The sequence below is a fragment of the Pelophylax lessonae genome, assembly GCF_965119305.1.
Source record: "Pelophylax lessonae genome assembly, chromosome: 6".
Lineage (NCBI taxonomy): Eukaryota > Metazoa > Chordata > Amphibia > Anura > Ranidae > Pelophylax > Pelophylax lessonae.
Genome location: NC_138773.1, coordinates 203460587 through 203479651, shown reverse-complemented (window position 1 = coordinate 203479651; position 19065 = coordinate 203460587). Strand labels below are relative to the sequence as shown.

Sequence of the window (19065 nt, the reverse complement as noted above, 5' to 3'; positions counted from 1 at the left end):
ATAAACATAAAGAAAAATGAAAAAAGTGTAATAAAAGTAGTACTCAGCAATTTACTGTGCAATTAAGTTTAAAGAAAACTCAAGCTATCATTGAAACCAGGGAACTTCATAGCCTCCAGTTCCCAAATCAATCTAGTTTCATGTTGTAGTACCATTTGATCAAAATTTACTCCCCTCAAACCCTGAGGGACAACTTCCAAAACCCATAATTTCAAACATTGAGCACCCCTATTGTGTTCAAGACAGACATGTCACGAAGATGGTAAGTAGAAATTGTGTAAATGTCTATGCACAGTTCTGATAGTCTTGCTGACAAAGAAGGACCCACAGGAGCAAGTAATTTCATACACCCTGACAGAAGTGTTTCAATAAGCTTTATGTTTGCACCTGAGGGTCCTCCCCACCATTGGTCTGCTGATCAAAATCACTCAGAACCCAACAATTCCAAAAGGCCCTAAAAAATTTACCTCGTGGGAATGTTACGTATGAATGTATCTGGATGAAAGCTATCAGCGTGCAGCGTGCAGCGTGCAATAGATTATTGGCAGCAGTAGGCTTCCTGTAAAACTTGGTCTTTGCAGTGTGATCCTCTCCCAATTCAATAATCAGATCAAAAAAGTAACTCTGCAGTAACTCCCTTTCCCAAGAAATACGGAATGGAGCAGTATGTGCCCAACAGGGGGGGGGGGGGGCAGGAGGACTTAAAAGTCATTAACCTGTCTTGTTTCAGTCCAACTGAGGCTCAAATTACCCACCTACTTAAAGGAATGTCCTTCTGCCCCACCTTGAAAGGTAATATTTTTGAAGTTGTAAAAGACATTTTTTTGCAACAAAACTAGTGCTTTACGTATCACAGGAAATGTAATGTAATAAGTAGATGCAAATATAGAACTCTCAGGGATATTATTGATTTGTGGGAGGAAGGTCATGTAGATGAGGATGGGGATACTGATGAGTTCTCCAGATCAATGTTGGATAATTAACCTGTCCAACAGTATGCATTAAAAACAGGGGTTTAGTTAGCACACGTTTGCAAATGCTTGCATAAGCTGCAAGGCCCATTCACAGCATCCTGTATTACTTGCAGTCCTAACCCTTCTAAATTTATGAGAGTCCCCACAGTGGAAACACATGCATTCTAATAGATAGATAAGGGGCAGGTGAGCCTGGAGGTAGGTCAGTCCTCCTTAAGGGCGCAGGGGCACCTTGGACACCCAGCACATAGCACAATGAAAGTAAAGGTGTCCAGTGTGTTCCCTCACCAATATTTACACCAGTAACAAAGAAATGGCCCCTGCCCCTATCTAAAACTGGTGTTCACAGCAAGGAGCATATGGAAGGGCAAATGCATGAAAGACAAAACCAGAGAAAATTCCCAACTCACCAACCAGTCTGTTTACCAACCGAATTAACCTGTCCAACAGTATGCATTAAAAACAGGGGTTTAGAGGGGGGCATGGTGACCGCTCATCAACATGGCTGCATAAGCTGAGAACTCTGCTCTTCCTGAGGGAATCATCAGTGCTATGCTGCATAAGGCCATGACCTACATCCCCCCATCGACTCCCTGGCTTCCTTGAGACTCGCTACACTCCCCGATATGCAGAAGCAACACCACGAACATCTGCTCACTCTGAAGCTGCCAGATTTCTTCCCAGAAATGTCCCGTGGGCCTTGACAAAATGTCGGTGGGAGATATCCCCTGCCGCCAAGTCTCGGCTCTCTTGTGACGGCTTTGCCAGAACTCTTACACACAGAGGAGGAGAATCCACGAGCCGCTGCTGCTTCAGGGGGCACTAACCATACCAAACACAGCTCTCCTTCTGCATCTCCTCCTGCCTCCCCATTATCCAGGGGCCCTGTTAAATTAAAGCCACGACTTGACTCTGAAACAGCTGAAAACGCCAGCAATTTTACACTGACTATGGAGGCGAATGACCTTCAGTGTAACAAACTGAAGTCAAAGTGACTTTGACAAAGCGGTACTTCCGCGAAACATGTCGTCACAGCAACTGGGCATTGTTTGCGAGTCAAGCTTGCTCTGAATTCATCACTTCCGGTAGTGACGTCCTTCTGGTTCCTCCGGCTGCACGCATCCACTCCGCTCCGCTGAACTCTGCATCGCAGGAGGTAGAAGGAGGAAGTGTCAGTGCACACCGGCCAGTTCGGTGTGCCCCCCTCCACCCGCTATGCAATTTACCAGCTCAAGCATTTCCCCATCAAATAGCGGACCCCATCCGGCAGCGATGCTTGGTGTTCACCCTTCATCCATTAGGGACTTTATACCGGTTTGGATTTTAATTTCAACTATTATTTCTCAATAAACTATATTGGTTCATGTTGGCTGTGGTTCCCCTATATCCACTGAGGCTAGCGCTGATCTCTTTGTTTCTGTGTACCTTTGTGCTGGTTCAGCATATTCAACAGCAGCACCACAGGTGGAGTTATTAATCAATTAGTGAGACTGCCACAGTTTCAGCGCTGGAATTCTCTGGTTTTGCATGGAATTCACTCTCTGTACCCTTATCTGAATCCATAGCCCATTTTCCAACCACGGGGCAACCAATTTCAGATGTTACATTGAAAGAAATGCTGCCGTCACTAAGATCCTTGCTGCAGTCCAATATGGTCTCATGCATCCAACAATGCAGAGCAGAAGTCCAAGACCTAGGGGACAGGGTCCATCAAGTGGAAAAAAGAATATGCGAAGTTACATCATCCTTTAACGCTCTAGTGGACTCTCATTCCTCACATCAAGAAACTATTTCCAAAATAAAAATGGAAACTAGCTGATCTTGAGGATCGTTCTCACCAAAACTATCTAAAAATCCGAAGGATCCCAAAATCCATTTAGTCGCATCCACTCCCACACTTCGCTCATCCCATCACTATCTTCGGTCGACCTCACTATCAACAGAATACACAGAATACCTAAACTGTCCTTCCTTCCCCCCTGAGGTTCCCCTGGACGTGTTACTGAAAGTTTATTTTTTTCAAGCTAAAGGAATAATACATGAAGCATTTTGAAAAAGTTGACAATCTTCCTGAACAAGCTACTAACCTTCAAGTACTTCCTGACCTCTCTCATCATACTTTACAACAATTTCGTAACTTAACAAAAATACCCAAAGCACCGAGGAACCATAAAATTGTGTATCGTTGGAAATATCCAGCAAAACTAAGCATTACCTACAAGGGCTTCAATCATTTGGTCAACTCCTTTGATGAAGATCTCTGCCTTCTGCGAAACTGGCACATGAGGCCATCCACTCCAGGTCGCGACTACACAGAGCAGCACTCCCCTCCTGAAAATATTAATCAATCTTGGCAAATCTTGCCTCAATGAAAATCAACCGCAAAGAAAACCTGATGCTCCTTAAGAAAGCCTTTGCATTTCATTCCTTCTTTCTTTCTCAGTAGTATTCCCCCAGAGCCAGAGGTACCCATTACCATACCTCAGACCCCCATTGGTATTGGCAGTTTTTTCTGCCTTGTTCTCTTTTGAACCCTTTTCTTAATCCTGTATACTTATTGTTTGTTACTCAAGTCCGTTAGCTCCCCAGTTGGGACTATCTCAATTCATGTTCTTCACTTGGATCTTACTCCTCCATATTGTGCATTGGTACAACATGTGCACACCCAACAAATCTCTAGTCCTTCCACTGATTGATCTATGGATCTATTCAGATATCCTCCTAGATCTACTTGTAGCATTAATGCCATACGCACGCACCCATCAAAGCTACGCTCCTCCTCTTTTGACCGGGCACTCACACTCAGCCATCCAGGCTATACATATCGTTTGGCACTCTAAACATGGGACTTAAATTTCTTTCTGTGAATGTAAGAGGCCTCAATCACCCTGCCAAACAAAGATCTTTATGGCAAGAAGCTCTCCATAACAAAGCTGACTTCCTGGCAGTACAAGAAACTCACTTCCACAAAAATGCCTCCTCTAAATGCTCTCATAGGAACTTCCCTCACATTTTTATGGCTTCTACCCTGGCGAAGAAGAGGGGAGAGACGATAGCCCTAAAGGTTTTTTTAACTAAAAAATTCTATCCTCAATCCTGACGGACGTTATATCATTTTGGTTTGTATTATCAACAAATTGCCTATTACCTTGGTAACTATTTATGCTTCCAATACACACCAAATAAAATTCCTCAGACAAATTATCAAAACCATTTCTCAGGTACGTGTTGGAAGCATATTCATTTATGGTGATTTCAACACCATTGTCAATGGTAATCTGGACACTACCTCTCTGCTTGAGGGTCGCTCCCCCTAGTCTGGGACCTCCTTGTCAGGGAGGAGTGATACAATATTTGGCGTTGTCAGAATGCTAGTGAGAAATACTTTACATACTATTCCCCACAACATAATTCCTACTCCCGTCTAGATTTGTTTTTGTCAGACAAGATGTTGTTGCAGAGAATTTCCAACTCTTCTATTTTGGATATTACCTGGTCTGACCATGCACCAATTACGATTAAAATAGAGGAGAGGAATGCCTTTGCAACAACGCATACCTATAGATGAAATGGATATGTGTTTCAAGACCCAATGTCACAAAATGAGGCAACCCAACACCTAGAAGAGTTTTTTCAGTTCAATAAACCCCAGGTCACTGGGCCCTTTACTAATTGGAATGCCCATAAGGCCTTTGTATGTGGCGTCCTTATCAAATTAGGCTTCAGGTTTAATGGGGCCCGTTCCACTAAACTAGATACTCTTATTATCGAAATCCGCACAGTAGAATCACAAAATCAGTCGAATCCCTCAATTACCTTAGCCTTGAAGTTGTCTAAACTCCGCTATAACCTTAGGGAGCTGCTTTTATACCCAACATGACCAATATTTATGGAAGCCTAAATTAACCACTTCAGCTCCGGAAGGTTTTACCCCCTAATGACCAGGCCATTTTTTTGCAATTCGTCACTACTTTACTTTAACGAAAAATTGCGCAGTCGTGCGACGCTGTACCCAAATACAATTGATGTCCATTTTTTTCCAACAAATAGAGCTTTCTTTTGCTGGTATTTGATCACCTCTGCGGTTTTTAGATTTTGCGCTATAAACAAAAAAAGAGCGACAATTTTGAAAAAAAAACGCCATATTTTTTACTTTCTACTATAAAACATTCCCAATAAAAAAATTTAAAAATGTTATTTTTTGTATCAGTTTAGGCCAATTTGTATTCTGCTACATATTTTTGGTAAAAAAAATCGAAAAAAGCATATTTTAATCGGTTTGCGCAAAAGTTATAGCGTTTACAAACTACGGGATCGATTTTTGGACTTTTTTTTTTTATTAGTAATGGCGGCAATCAGCAATTTTTAGCGTGACTGCAACATTGCAGTAGACAGATTGGTCCCCTAGCTGATATTTTTGACACTTTTTTGGGACTAGTGACATTAATACAGTAATCAGTGCTAAATAATATGCACTGTTACTGTATAAATGAAACTGGCAGGGAAGGGGTAAACACTGGGGGTGATCAAAGGGGTTAATGTATGCCTGTTGGTGCTTACTAACTGTGGGGGGGGGGGGGGGGGAAGGTTCTGTGACAGTCACAGACAGATCGGGGTTTCAGCTTAGCTGAAACTCCTGATCTCTGCCTGCCTGTGTGACAGAAGACTTGCCTGCTTTGTTTACATAAGCAGGCGGGTCTTCTGTCAGTTTCTCTGATGATTGCAGGAGGCCGGCGGCAATTGCTCCCGCTGTGTCAAAACAGACTGTAGATCTACGTGATTTTGCACAGCCGAGCCAACAGACTTAAAACTCAATGAACAAAAATTAGAATCCCACACATTATCCATCCCATAACCTCCACTAAAGTAGTTACTACTCCTCACTTTATAATCTAAAGGATGATCCTAATATCACACAACCTATTGAAGCTGACATAGACAAATTCTTGACCAAAATTAATTTACCTTCTTTATCTGAATCTCACCTAAAAGCACTAAATGCCACAGTTTCCACCAAAGAATTATACCGTACTATAACATTTTAGACATATATTAATTCCCTACTTGCTCCCTGTATTCAATAAAGCCATGGCTTTCGGCGCTTTTCCAGCGGAAATGCTCAAAGTTTACGTCATCACACTTCCCAAACCAAGCAAATCCCCTGATGTGCCAGCCAACTTCCGTCCTATCTCACTGTTAAATATGGACATTAAAATTTATGCCAAAATACTAGCCAATAGACTTTTTGACATAATTCCATCACTAGTGAAACAGGACCAAATGGGATTCACCAAAGGGCATCAAGCCTCAGACACCACCAGACGCCTGTTAAACATTATCCATTATGCTGAATTGAGCAAAACACCTTCTCTGCTTCTGCTTCTTTCTATTGATGCAGAGAAGGCGTTTGATAGACTCCACTGAGGATATATGAAGGCTGTTCTACATAAATTTGGTTCCCAGGGTCAATTCCTGTCTGCCATCCTTGCCCTTTACTCTAACCCCTCTGCCAAAGGCTTTACCTCTGGCCTTTTGTCGAAACTCTTCACAATCATGAATGGAACCCTCCAGGGATGCCCACCCTCTCCATCCATCTTCAACCTGATGATGGAGCCCTTGGCAGAGGCTATCCGGTCTCATCTTAAGTGAATATATAAACACAGCGCTATAACAGTGAAAATATTTTTGAATTATCTTAAATAACTAGTGATATAAAGTGTCCAAAAAAATTATTATTATATATATCACACAATCTTAAGCAATCAAATCAGTGAATAAATCCAAATCAAAGTGTCCAAATAAAGTGTCCAAATATAATTCCGTGCTGACAGAACCAAAAAAAGTCCACTTTGAAAACTTGAAACAGAAGTGTGTTCCCAAGTGCTCAACAAATGAAATCCACACATGCCCTTGTACCCCACACGTGAATCAACTTACCGGATGTTGTGGACCCCTATAGGCCTTATGGTCTAGGGGTCTAGTAAGCTTAAGGGTAAGTGGATGAGCTGGGTGCCTTCAGATTAATCTCCAATAGACATGTGCAAAAAAAAGCCTGTTGATAGCTGTCACCACAAGAGTTGGTTGAGTTCAGTACCCAGACGCCAGTTCACGAGACTCAGGCGAACCAAAGATTTCCATAGACAGGCATCTGCTAATTCTTGCTGGCAAAGGAAATCAGCTGTAGGGTCTAATTGTTTAATGAGTAGGCGTTCATTAGAAAGACGAGGCAACAAGGAAATGGAGAACCACCCCCACCCCTCCGCTCTGTGCAGTCTCATCCACACATGTCAGGCTTTAAATTCCAACAGAAAACCCATGTCATCAACTTATTCGCAGACGATTTCATACTCCTACTATCCAACCCCACCATCTCGCTACCCTTAGCTCATGACATACTTGCTCATTTCAGTACCCTTTCATATTACAAGGTTAACTTCAGTAAGTCCCTAATCTTAGACCTTGGCCTTAGCTTACATGCTTACAACCATTTAAAGCTGTTGCTTCCCTATGCCTGGGCAGAAACGTTTATCCTGTACTTAGGCATCATACTCACTGCCAAAATGTCCCAGCAAGCAGAGGTTAACATCAAAACTCTTCTTTCAGACATCTGTAAAGACCTGTCCCTTATAAAAAAAAAAAAAACTATCCTGGGTGGGAAAAATCACCTCTTTTAAAATGTTGTACATTTTCCGTACCCTTCCAATAGCGCTTAAAATTTCTCATTTGTCTGAGCTCCAATAAACGCTTAAACATTTCTTTTGGCAGGGTCTAAGAGCGCATTGCTCCCATAGACATCTCATTCAACACAGAAAAGCAGGCGGAATAGGCCTACCAGACATTACTATGGGATTATTACTTAGCCACCATGCTAACACAAATAAACACTGTTTTATGTCCCCAACTGAAGCCATGTGGGTTGAAAGCAAAAGAGTTTTGGCCCACGGGACTTTAAATGAGGTATGTGCTAGTGGCTGGAGATCAATAAAATATACAATTGGGTAAATGAAGTAACATTAATTCTTTATTGTATTGTGTAAACATAATATAACAATGATGTCATGTGTGCGGTATCACATGACGTAGCTCAATAGCTAAAATGTAATTAGTAAACCATATACAACGTAGAAAGTGGTACATCACATATTGGCATATATCTTGGTGTTACAGCTTGGTTACAAAAGTGGCCTTATCATATTGGGGTTCCATAGTGGTAGAATATACTGTATCATGAACTGACGCGTTTCGAGAGCTAAACTCCCTTCTTCAGAGATCATTGTATTCAAAATGTATCTACAAAGAAACAATATGTTGGAATAAGTAATAAAAGGTAAGAGGATTGAAGAGATTCAATAAAATATGGACTCAAAAGAGTACCAAATACTCACGGGTCAATACGACTCAATGGAAAATTTTGGACCTCCATGTGAAGCCCTGTGGGTTGGTATTGAAGAAGTATGCGCTAAAGTACATAACATGAAACTTCTAATTTTGGCAGATGCATGGAAGAAGCTCGCCTTGACCACTTTTCCTCCAACAGCCAAGCCCTCAATTCTGACTTGGAGGCACTTACTTCTTCAATCTAAACAAGACCCCTCGGTCACCAGACTTGAGGTACCAATTGAAACATTGGAAATTCTACTCCCTTATTGCTCTGTTACTCAATGGGCTGAAAAGGGTATTAGGTAGGTTGTTGACCTTATGGAGCAGGAATGCCCCAAGCCAATAAAATCATTGCTAGCTCAATACAACCTCTCTAACACTAGCCAGTTTTATAAACGCGCGTTACTTCTTTTCTGTCTAAAAAAAACCCTTCCCTCGATTTACCTAAATACGCAGGTGTGGCATTTCTACACAGCCACAAAAAGCAATTGTAGAGGCATTTCTGTATTATACAACACACATCAATACAAACAAAAGTTCATAAAATCTACACCCATGGTAGCATAGGAAACAGATCTAAATAGGGCCTTCAACTTCTGAACAATGGACCATATCGCTCTGATACAATTACACAACATCTCACTGTATTAACCACTGGGAGCTTACACAGAATATTTTGGCTCGGTGGTATAGTACCCCATACCAACTTGCCAAAATTTTCCTTTCCCACGCCTCACTTTGCTGGAGAGATTGTGGTAATTCTGGCATGATATTTCAAATAGTTTGGCAGTGTAAGAACTTATCTAGCTTCTGGAGGAAAATATTCAGTATTATTGCAGACCTCATGGGAATTTTAGTACCCCCTGAACCAGTGTTAGCAATCCTTCATTTAGGAATAGACAAATATCCACCACTTCTTTGCCATTTACTATTAATAATAATAAATATATAGTGCCAGGCCAGCAGCCTGCTTAGCAGTGTACACAATATAAGACAGTGCAGGCCAGGCCAATTACATTGTACACAGGTAAAGTGCTATGCTAAGTTAGCATAGCACTTTACCTCAAAGAAGCGGTGATCTATGCACTGCCCATAAGGTATCAGATTAGGAGGAAAAACAGGGGGAAGGAATATTACTAAAATATGTATGCTGGTCACTGCATTGAAGGGGCTACGCACGCTGATCTCTGCATTGGGGGAATGTATGCTGGTCACTGCATTGAAGGGGGCACGCACACTGATCTCTGCATTGGGGGAATGTATGCTGGTTACTGCATTGAAGGGGGCACGCATGCTGATCTCTGCATTGGGGAAATGTATGCTTGTCACTGCATTGAAGGGGGCACGCACGCTGATCTCTGCATTGGGGGAATGTATGCTGGTCACTGCATTGAAGGGGGCATGCACGCTGATCTCTGCATTGGGGGAATGTATGCTGGTCACTGCATTGAAGGGGGCATGCACACTAATCTCTACATTGGGGGAATGTATGCTGGTCACTGCATTATAGGGGGCACGCACGCTGATCTCTGCATTGAAGGGGGCATGTACACTGGTCACTGCATTGAAGGGGGCATGTACGCTGGTCACTGCATTGAAGGGGGCATGTACGCTGGTCACTGCATTGAAGTGGGCATGTACGCTGGTCACTGCATTGAAAGGGGGCATGCCGGTCACTGTACATTGAAAGGAGACACGCTGGTCTCTGTGCATTGAAAGGGGGCACGCTGGTCACTCTGCATTAAAAGGAGGCACGCTGGTCACTCTGCATTGAAAGGGGGCACGCTGGTCTCTCTGCATTGAAAGGGGGCACGCTGGTCTCTCTGCATTGAAAGGGGGCACACTATACCTTAATTACTGAAGGCCCCTTTCACACTTTAGCGACCTCAAAGTCACGCAATTGATTACAGCGTTTTTTGCCGCAAAGCAATGCCTATTACATTTTTCTGTTTGCGCCCCCCCCCCCAAAAAAAAAAATTTGGAGCACGAGCCACCACTGGTCCTGAAGATAATGTATTTGCATCAAGTCTGCTGCTAGACAGAGCAAGAGGACTTCATTTTTCCTTAAAAGTGGCAGTATGATTAAAGCAGTTTGTCTGCTTCCACAAATAACCTGGTAAAGCCAAGTGAGAGTTGTCCTTATCTATTGTGAATAGTTCAAGTTGGAGTATCCTACTATTCCCTTCTCCCATCCAAGTCCCACAATAAATACCAAAAACCAAATCCCCTGGACTGTTTATTGAGTAACGAGCAACTGGGAGTAAGGATGGATGACTAAACTGTCCCCTAATGACTGTCTGCAATGAGGAAACCCAAGAAGTCATCACACAGCAAGCCCTACAGGGACAGTGCTACAATACATATAAAAGAAAACCACGCAGATCCCTTTACTTACTACCACTGCTGACACCAACACTTGTTCCACATATAAACAATAAATCTAAAAATGAAATAGTTGTGTACTGACAAAGACCAACATAACTTACATATAAAATACACTGTGTATAAATGAGCATAGAAACATATAAATATATACTGTAAATAAAATCTTCATACATAGTGAAATTCTAAAAGAAGTCTCCAATATATTAAAAGTCTATTATAGTGATTGTGTAACTCCAAGAGCAACGCCAGTGAATATCAAGAGAAATCCTTCTTGGCGTACTTTTTATTGTTTTAAATAACGTTAGTTTGAAAAGAATGTTTTCACCTATGACCTCTGGAGCAGTTGCAAATATACAACAGGTCAATGAAAGTGAGTTGTGTGCACAAATACGACAAAAGACCTATACATATTCTATAGCTAACAGAAAACAGTCAGCATCATTGACTTTCTGCAACATCAGCAGAAAGAGGTATATAAAAGAGTTGTCGCTCCAACTCTGAAACAGCTCACAGTTCACTGTTCACAGCTCCTGGGTCACATCTCCAGTCAAAATGGTTAAGGTACGTTACTTTTTAATTTTTATGGCAGAATACAGGCTGGTATTTGTACTGTAAAGAATTAAAATTATCTTTTTCTAAGGATTTTCTGCACATAGCTAGATGACCTATTGTAGTGCATTTTAAATATTTTTAAACAGCAACCAAAGCAGTCAGAGTTCTGAAACTAATATTAAGCATGTTATATGCAAGGTATACGCAAAGTATAATACTTTATAATGTATATACCATTCACGAGTTTTGAAAATGATATTGAATACATGTCACTGTCTGTCTATAGATCGTCTTCTACGAGGACAAAAACTTCCAGGGTCGCTCCTATGAGTGCAACTCTGATTCCTCTGACTTGTCTACATACTTCAATCGCTGTAACTCCATCCGAGTGGAGAATGGGAACTGGATCCTGTATGAACATCCCAACTACAAAGGAAACCAGTACTTTTTGAGGAAGGGAGAATATCCTGATTTCCAGCAATGGTTGGGCTACAATGACTCTATCAGATCCTGCCGCTTGACCCCACAGGTATATTTTACTTTATTTGAAAAATATGCTCAGTAATATTTTGGAATGTCAAATGAATCTTGCAGTTTGTTTTATTTGCTCCAAAACTGTGCCATATTTCTCAAGCAACAGAAATTGACATAACGCATTTTATTTAATACAGCACCGTGGACCCTTCAGATTAAGTGTCTATGAGAAAGAAGACTTTAAAGGACAGATGATGGAGTTCACTGAAGATTGTCCTCATGTTTACGAGCAGTTCCGCTACAATGATATCCACTCCTGCAATGTACATGATGGATACTGGATGTTCTATGAGGAGCCCAACTACAGAGGACGTCAGTATTACCTGAGACCTGGAGAGTACAGGAGATACACTGACTGGGGAGCTCCTAACTCTAGGATTGGTTCTTTTAAACGTGTCCAGCATCAGTTTTAAACATAAAAATACAAATGTATCACCACCTAAACTTGAATAAAACTTTACTGTAATGTAAACTTTTCTCTGTGTTTGCATAGTTTTATTCTTATGAGACCATGAAAAAGCACAATAGCGAACTAGTCTATATTGTTAGTGCAGTTAGTCTGCTGATCTAAAAAAACATCTTTAATCCACATCTCCATGATGTTTGTGGTTGTTTATGGCTGTTTGGTATAATTTACTTGTCTGGGTGTACAGAAGATGATGTCCTTATTTAAAGTGAGCAAATTCCTGTGGCAATATAAGTGACTTGACTACTACCTACTGTTTTATGTGTGTTTCAAAAGGTCTAAAGTACATTTACATGTCTGCTCGGTGAAATCTCCAGGCAAGATTCAGCAGGGGAGGACTGGGCCAGGGGACAGGGGGGCAATTGCCACCTGGGCCACTCCAATGTCCTGTTAAAATGCTGCGCCACTTCTGCCACAGACATGCCTAAATGATTCCTGGTGAAAAGAAGAAAAAAGTCTCTGCCACTGACCTACTGAGTGCAGGATGAAGACAAGGACGGAGCGCAGGCCTCCCTCCGCAGCATGGATGGTGTAAACTGTGTCTGAGCAGAAGCCAGTTCCATGGTCCCCTCGCCAGCCCTAACTAAGCTGTCCCAGCTCCCTCCAGTTGCCCCCTGCTGGCCAGGTTGGGAACCCAAATTCAGCCGGTGAGTAGAGAGTACCTGGAGCAGGGCTTCAGCCTGGAATGGGGGTCAGGAGGAGGATGGGAAGAGGGAGAGTGAGAGCGTGGCCGAGTTGCTGCACCATGGGCCTCTGGTTGGTTATTGCCCACTGGGCTTAAAGTTGCCAGTCTGCCCCTGAGATTTGGGTAGGGAGATTCTCTGAGTTTCTAGAGCAAATATAGCACCATTCTCATTCAACAAATCACACTGTGGGACAAATGAAGAAAAGCTTTCCTGGTTCAGTCATTCCGTTTTTCTAGATTCATGTAAAATGCCTCTGGGGATGTTGAAAATCACTCAAATTTAATAGACTAGATACAAATGCTAATCCATTTGCAGATAATTACCTTGACTTATATGTACAACTTTTGTTAGAGAGACCAGGATAAGAACTGGGATCAATCACTAGGACCAACCATTTTTTCTTAAAAAGTAAGATAGATAGATAGATAAGAATTAAACAACTTACAGAGTTCCTCCGCCCAGGATAATTTCTCCCTCTGTGGGGTTACCATACAGTACTGAAGTACCCTAAACTCAAAAATAATATACATTCATAGGAGAATTTTAAATTATCCATCAAACAAATGTGTTATATTATGCTTTCTCTATTGTAGTAAATTGCAATAATTTTCCCTGATCATATATATATGTATATATGTATATGTATATGTATATGTATATATATATATATATATATATATATATGTAGCAAGGTTTCCAGGGGCCTGTAGCCTGATGTGGGTCTGCCATTAGAACCAGTACTCCCTCCAGCCCATGTGGGCTGTGTCCCTGGGTGTGATAACTGAAGCAGCGACAACTCCGGAATCTTTGTTTGTGGTTTTTATTTAATTTAAAGGGGATGGGAGAAGGGAATGAGTGGGATACTCCTTGAGGCTTGAACTAATTACATGTGGGGCTTTGTTACTGAAAAATGCCCGTTGGCGCTTCCTTAATGCCAGCCGGCGCCAGCCAATGCTCACTGACTCTGAGAACACTCTGTATAACCATAGAAGTGTTGAATCCCTGACTTATAGTCCTGTAGATCCAAGGCTGAGAGCTGTAGAACTCCTGACACTGCTGCGCTGTGGAAGCCACTAAATACTTACCCCCGCTTGGTACAGCTTGAGGCAGTATATTGTAGAACTCTGTGTAACTGTCGCTTTACTGACACTCTCTGTACAATTCGGGGCCCAGACTGCCGGTGCCCCCTTTACAACTTCAGGGTCCTCACCCTAGGTACCCCCTTTATAGCTAGCTGACACTGGATCCCAGAACATCTTCCGGAGTGGTCCCCTCTAACTTCAGGCGAACCCCCAGGGGCAATCCTCAGTACTCACGACCTGTGTAGGCATTCCTGGGACTGGACCCCTCTCTCTCTCCACTGGCTCTAGGCACACCGTATCCCCTCAGCTCAACTCAGCATTCTCTGGATACTCAGGCGACACCCCGAGACATCCACCTTCCTCAGACAGAAGGAGAGACAGCCGCACTCTCCTTCCTGGGACTCTGCTCCCGCCAAAGACAACCTGCCACGCATTTCCCCTAAACTTTTACCCACCCCCAGAATCCTTTGCAGCCTAATCTGCCTTCTGGGGTAGTTGCAAGCTGGGATGTGTCCCCTGATTGGGCTTCCCACACTGCCCTATGAGAAACCTCTCACAGGAGCCAGTGGGGATACTTCTCCCCTCAGCAGGCACATCTGGAAGTCCTGACACCCTACCTAACAAATCACAGCCCTGCTGTTAGGCAGACAAGGCCCACTATATATTTTACCTAGCACCTACCTGTAGGGTGCTACATATATATAACAATCTATATATAAAAATACTACACTATTGAGCTATTCTTGGCTAAAACACAGCATAAAACCCTAAGAAAAGCAAAATGTGCCCCCTCAAAAGCATACTTTTAATCAACGTACAAAATAAAATAAAAATGTTAAAACCCCCATTTTGATAGGGAACTCATAGGTGGGCTGTAATACATCTAAAAATACAGATGTAAACAACATCAGCTTGACTTGCATCAATGTTACACATGCACCATCACTGTATTTTTTTGTCATTGTTTAGCTATTTTATCTTTGTATCTCAAATAATAGTATATTTTCGTCGGATGCATTTTCCTCTTCCTACTGTTTTATGTTGTGTTTTGGTCAAGAATTGAAAAGTCCAACATTGTATTTTTTTTTTTTTTTTTTTATCAAAAATTGTTTATACAGCAATAGTTAGGGCTCATGTACACACGGTGGATGAAAACCTTTTCTGAACACTGGAAACTTGACAGCTAGAAACCGACAGTGAAAAATGTCCCTTTTACAGCTTTTACATACCAGCAGTTATGAGCAGCAGTTATGAGCGTTTTGAAGCATTTATTAAAGAAAATCTCAGGAGACCCTCCCAAATGCCCACAATGCATAAAAAACAAGTAAACTATTAATTATTTCAGCCATTCTGTGAGAAGAGAGCAGCAGCAGAGAGTGCAGTGTGCTTGCAGATAGTGGTCTTATTTTTTGTGTATTCACCATGGATCCCATCATGAGCATGTGTGAGGAAATGCTGCTTATATTTCTGTTGCCAAGGCTCTGAAGACATAGAAAATTGCGTGAGAGGACCAGCGTATGTCGCTACTGGACTCATCCATTGATGCAGGCAATAGCATGTAGTGACATCTTTGTTTTTTCAACATTTTTATATGTTCAAAAATTATCAGAGTTCTTTTCCCCTTTAAAAACGCTTAAAACGCAAACATACCGTTTACCACAGTTACATGAAGTTACAAACATTTGGCGTTTGAAATGTCAGTAAACTACAGTCCTGAATTTTTCTGCTTTCAAAAAAATGCCAGTAATCTCAACTGCCTCTAAACTACTATAAACGACTAAGTGTACATGTACACATAAGATAACATAGAGGGGCTGTTGAAAAAAAACGCCCAACTGCTCCCAAAGTTTAGGAGCTGTAGTGTACATGAGGCCTTAATATGTTAGCCTGCTAATTATCCTGAGAGCTCTTGTTTTACCACTTGCCGACCGCCCCATAGCAGATTTACTGCTACAGGGCAGCCGCGATGCGCATTATCACATATATATATCAGTACCCCGTAATCAAGCACTTTCCAGTATCGGGCCTGAGTAAGCGCTGGGGCGGTTTGCTCCCTCTGTGATTTTACACCCACTGATCATTTTGTACCCTGATAGAATTGCAGTCTGCCTATGTAAACAAGGCAGATTGCCATTCTGTTCGTACAGAAGGTATGGATCCCGTGTTTCTGTAAAGCAGAATCCATGCCTTCCACTAGTAAAAGCACTACACTGAAACATTAGCTAGGCACACAGGTAATCCTTTGATCGCCCCTGATGTTAACCCCTTCCCTGCCAGTGTCATTAGTACAGTGACAGTGCACATTTATAGCACTGATCAATGTAGTAATGTCACTGGTCCCCAAAAATGTGTCAAAAGTGTTAGTTAGGTGTCTGATTTGTCTGCTGCAATATCACAGTCCTGCTATAAGTCACTGATCACCGGCATTACTAGTAAAAAAAATGTGATAAAATAAAAATTTTTTAAAAATAATCCATAGTTTGTAGACACTATAACTTTAACTTTTGCGCAAACCAATCAATAAAAGGCTTATTGGGCTTTTGTTTTTAAAAAAAGAAACAGTATGTAGCAGAATATGTATTGGCCATGGAAATAAAAATAGATTTTTTAAAACATTTTTATTGAATGTGATTAAGAGCAGAAAGTAAAAAATATTGTTTTGTTTTTTTCACAATTGTCGGTCATTCTTTGTTTATGACACAAGGGGAAAAAAACGCAGAGGTGATCAAATACCACCAAAAGAAAGCTCTATTTGTGAGAAAAATCACATACATTTTTTATGGGTACAGTTTCGCATGACCATGGGATTGTCAGTTAAAGTAATGCAGTGCCATATTGCAATAAATGGCCTGATCAGGAAGGGGAGTAAATCTTCCGGAGGTTAAGTGGATAATAAGTGAAAATTATTATGGTAACACTAGAAAATCTATAGAAGTGACAGCTACAAAAAGCTGCATATCCTACTCTGTTCTCATTATCTGTGATCCTGAAATGATGTCACATAAATTATATTAAATAAAAAACCATGACACAATCTATTTTTATTAAAATGTCATCCTGAAACCTTAATGTTTACGGGACTAAATACCCAACCATTTTCTTTTATAGAATAAGCTAATTTAGAGAAATGTATTAGGGTCCATTCAGATTTATGCATTGCAGTAACACGCAATAAGTTACAAAGTTAATTTTGAATGGCATCCACTTGAATGGCATCCACAAAAGTTACCAGCTTACACTTTCCACCCCCTTCAGTAATGAATTTAATACAATAAAACAGATCTTCAACAGGCATCTGCCTATTTTATTTTCTGACGATATCTGTTCCAAGATCTTGAAGGGAGGGATGAATGTTGTCTCAAGTAGAGCTCCATCTCTAGCGTGTTCCCTGGCTCACAGCTTTTTCAACACTAAGGTTTCCCAATCAGTTACATGGTTACACTGCAAAGGGAATTACAAGTGTGGGGCTGTGGGATGTGCCTGTTGTGGTCATATCCAGAATGGTACCACCTTTAGGTCCTCCGTTAGTCATAAAGTGTATGGCATTAGTTCTTCTTCAATTGCAATACCAGTTACATAATTTATTTAATCACATGTGCTATTTGTAAAATGCAATATGTAGGCAGGACCACGAGACAGCTCAGGGACCGGTTCCAGCAACACATTTATAGCATAGAGAAAAATTTGTCCACCAATGTGGCCAGACATTTTAATGGGTGCCACAATGGGGATAAAACAGCCATGCGGGTTCAAGTCATTGAAAAGGTCAGGACACCTAAGCGAGGGGGCGATGCCTTTCGATCCCTTTGTCGTAAGGAAGTATTTTGGATTTTCCATTTGCAGAGTCGCATCCCGCTCAGACTCAACTTTGAGTGGGATGTTAGCCATTTTTATGAGTAAATTTAGTGGTTGCTTTTCCCCCACCATTCTGCGATCCAGGTACCTTTTTAGATCTGATAACATATCCAGTCATGTGTTGTGGCAGCTCCCCTCTTTTTCTTCCCCCTCTTCCTATTCCCCCCCCCCTTTCTCACCCTTTCCCCTCCCCCATCCTCCCTTCCCTGTTCCTTTTTCCTTTTTTTCACATTGCTCTATGCCATGTATTTTTACAGTATTTTTATAAGATCCATATTTATGATCATGCTATTGTTCCGTTATCCACATACATTTCTGTATGGGCACATTTCCATAAACTATTTTTTTGTGTATACTTTACATTATGGTTTATTCTCCTTTTAGGTGGATTACATGTGTCCGCATGGCAGTGTTGCCAACCGCCCGTAGATTTACGGACAGCCCGTAAAAACAGGGCACTTTTCTCCTGCCCGTAAATGCCCGTAGCAGGAGAAAAGTGCCCGTAAATCTATGGCGGCGGCGGCACTGTCAGAACTGCGCGTGCGCGGCGCGCAGTTCCGAAGATCCCCGAGCTCTCTCGCACTCGCAGAGAGATGCAGACTCGCACTGGATGATGATCGTCGCCGGACGAGTGCCACGGCCCGCCTGCGCCCGCCCCTGCCTCCGCCCCCCGCCGTCATTTAAATTTTCCCGCCGGCCGCCAGGCGCTGCGCCAGCAGTATGGAGTGGAGTCTGTGCTCCTGCGCAGCTGTGGAGTGTGGACAAGAACTAGAACTCTAGAAGATGCCGCTGGATGGTGGAGTGGAGTGGACAGAGCAGACAGGCTGCGACAGCAGAGGCAGAGAGAGCACACAGAAGAGCAGGAGGACTGGTCTGGTGAGTGGGGTTCTGAGCCACCGAGGCTCAGACACTCAGTACACTGAAGTAGTAGAGAGATGAGTCAGGGGGCAGAGGACATCAGTGTCCTGCTCCTGTGCCCCCTTCACCTCTCCACAGGCAGTGTCACACAGCTTCACTCTGCAGTAATGTCACTGATATTGCTATGGAGAGGTGAAGGGGACTTAGGAGGAGGACACTGATGTGGAGAGCTAAGGTAAGGGGGACAGAGGAAGAAACTACTGTGAGGGGGTGAGGAGGGCACTTCCATTGTC

General features: G+C 42.2%; 1 protein-coding gene across 1 annotated transcript in view; it reads left to right on the top strand.

Moving 5' to 3' along the window:
- Positions 1–8375: 8375 nt before the first annotated feature.
- The window catches only part of LOC309558703 (uncharacterized protein), a gene marked incomplete at both ends in the record, with an annotated part of 33701 nt that continues 23011 nt past the window's right edge, over positions 8376–19065 (top strand). The window contains 4 exons of the mRNA XM_082261759.1: positions 8376–8656; positions 11438–11489; positions 11578–11820; positions 11963–12202. Of these exons, the coding sequence (XP_082117885.1) occupies positions 8376–8656; positions 11438–11489; positions 11578–11820; positions 11963–12202 (816 nt within the window). The remainder of the gene's footprint in view (positions 8657–11437; positions 11490–11577; positions 11821–11962; positions 12203–19065) is intronic.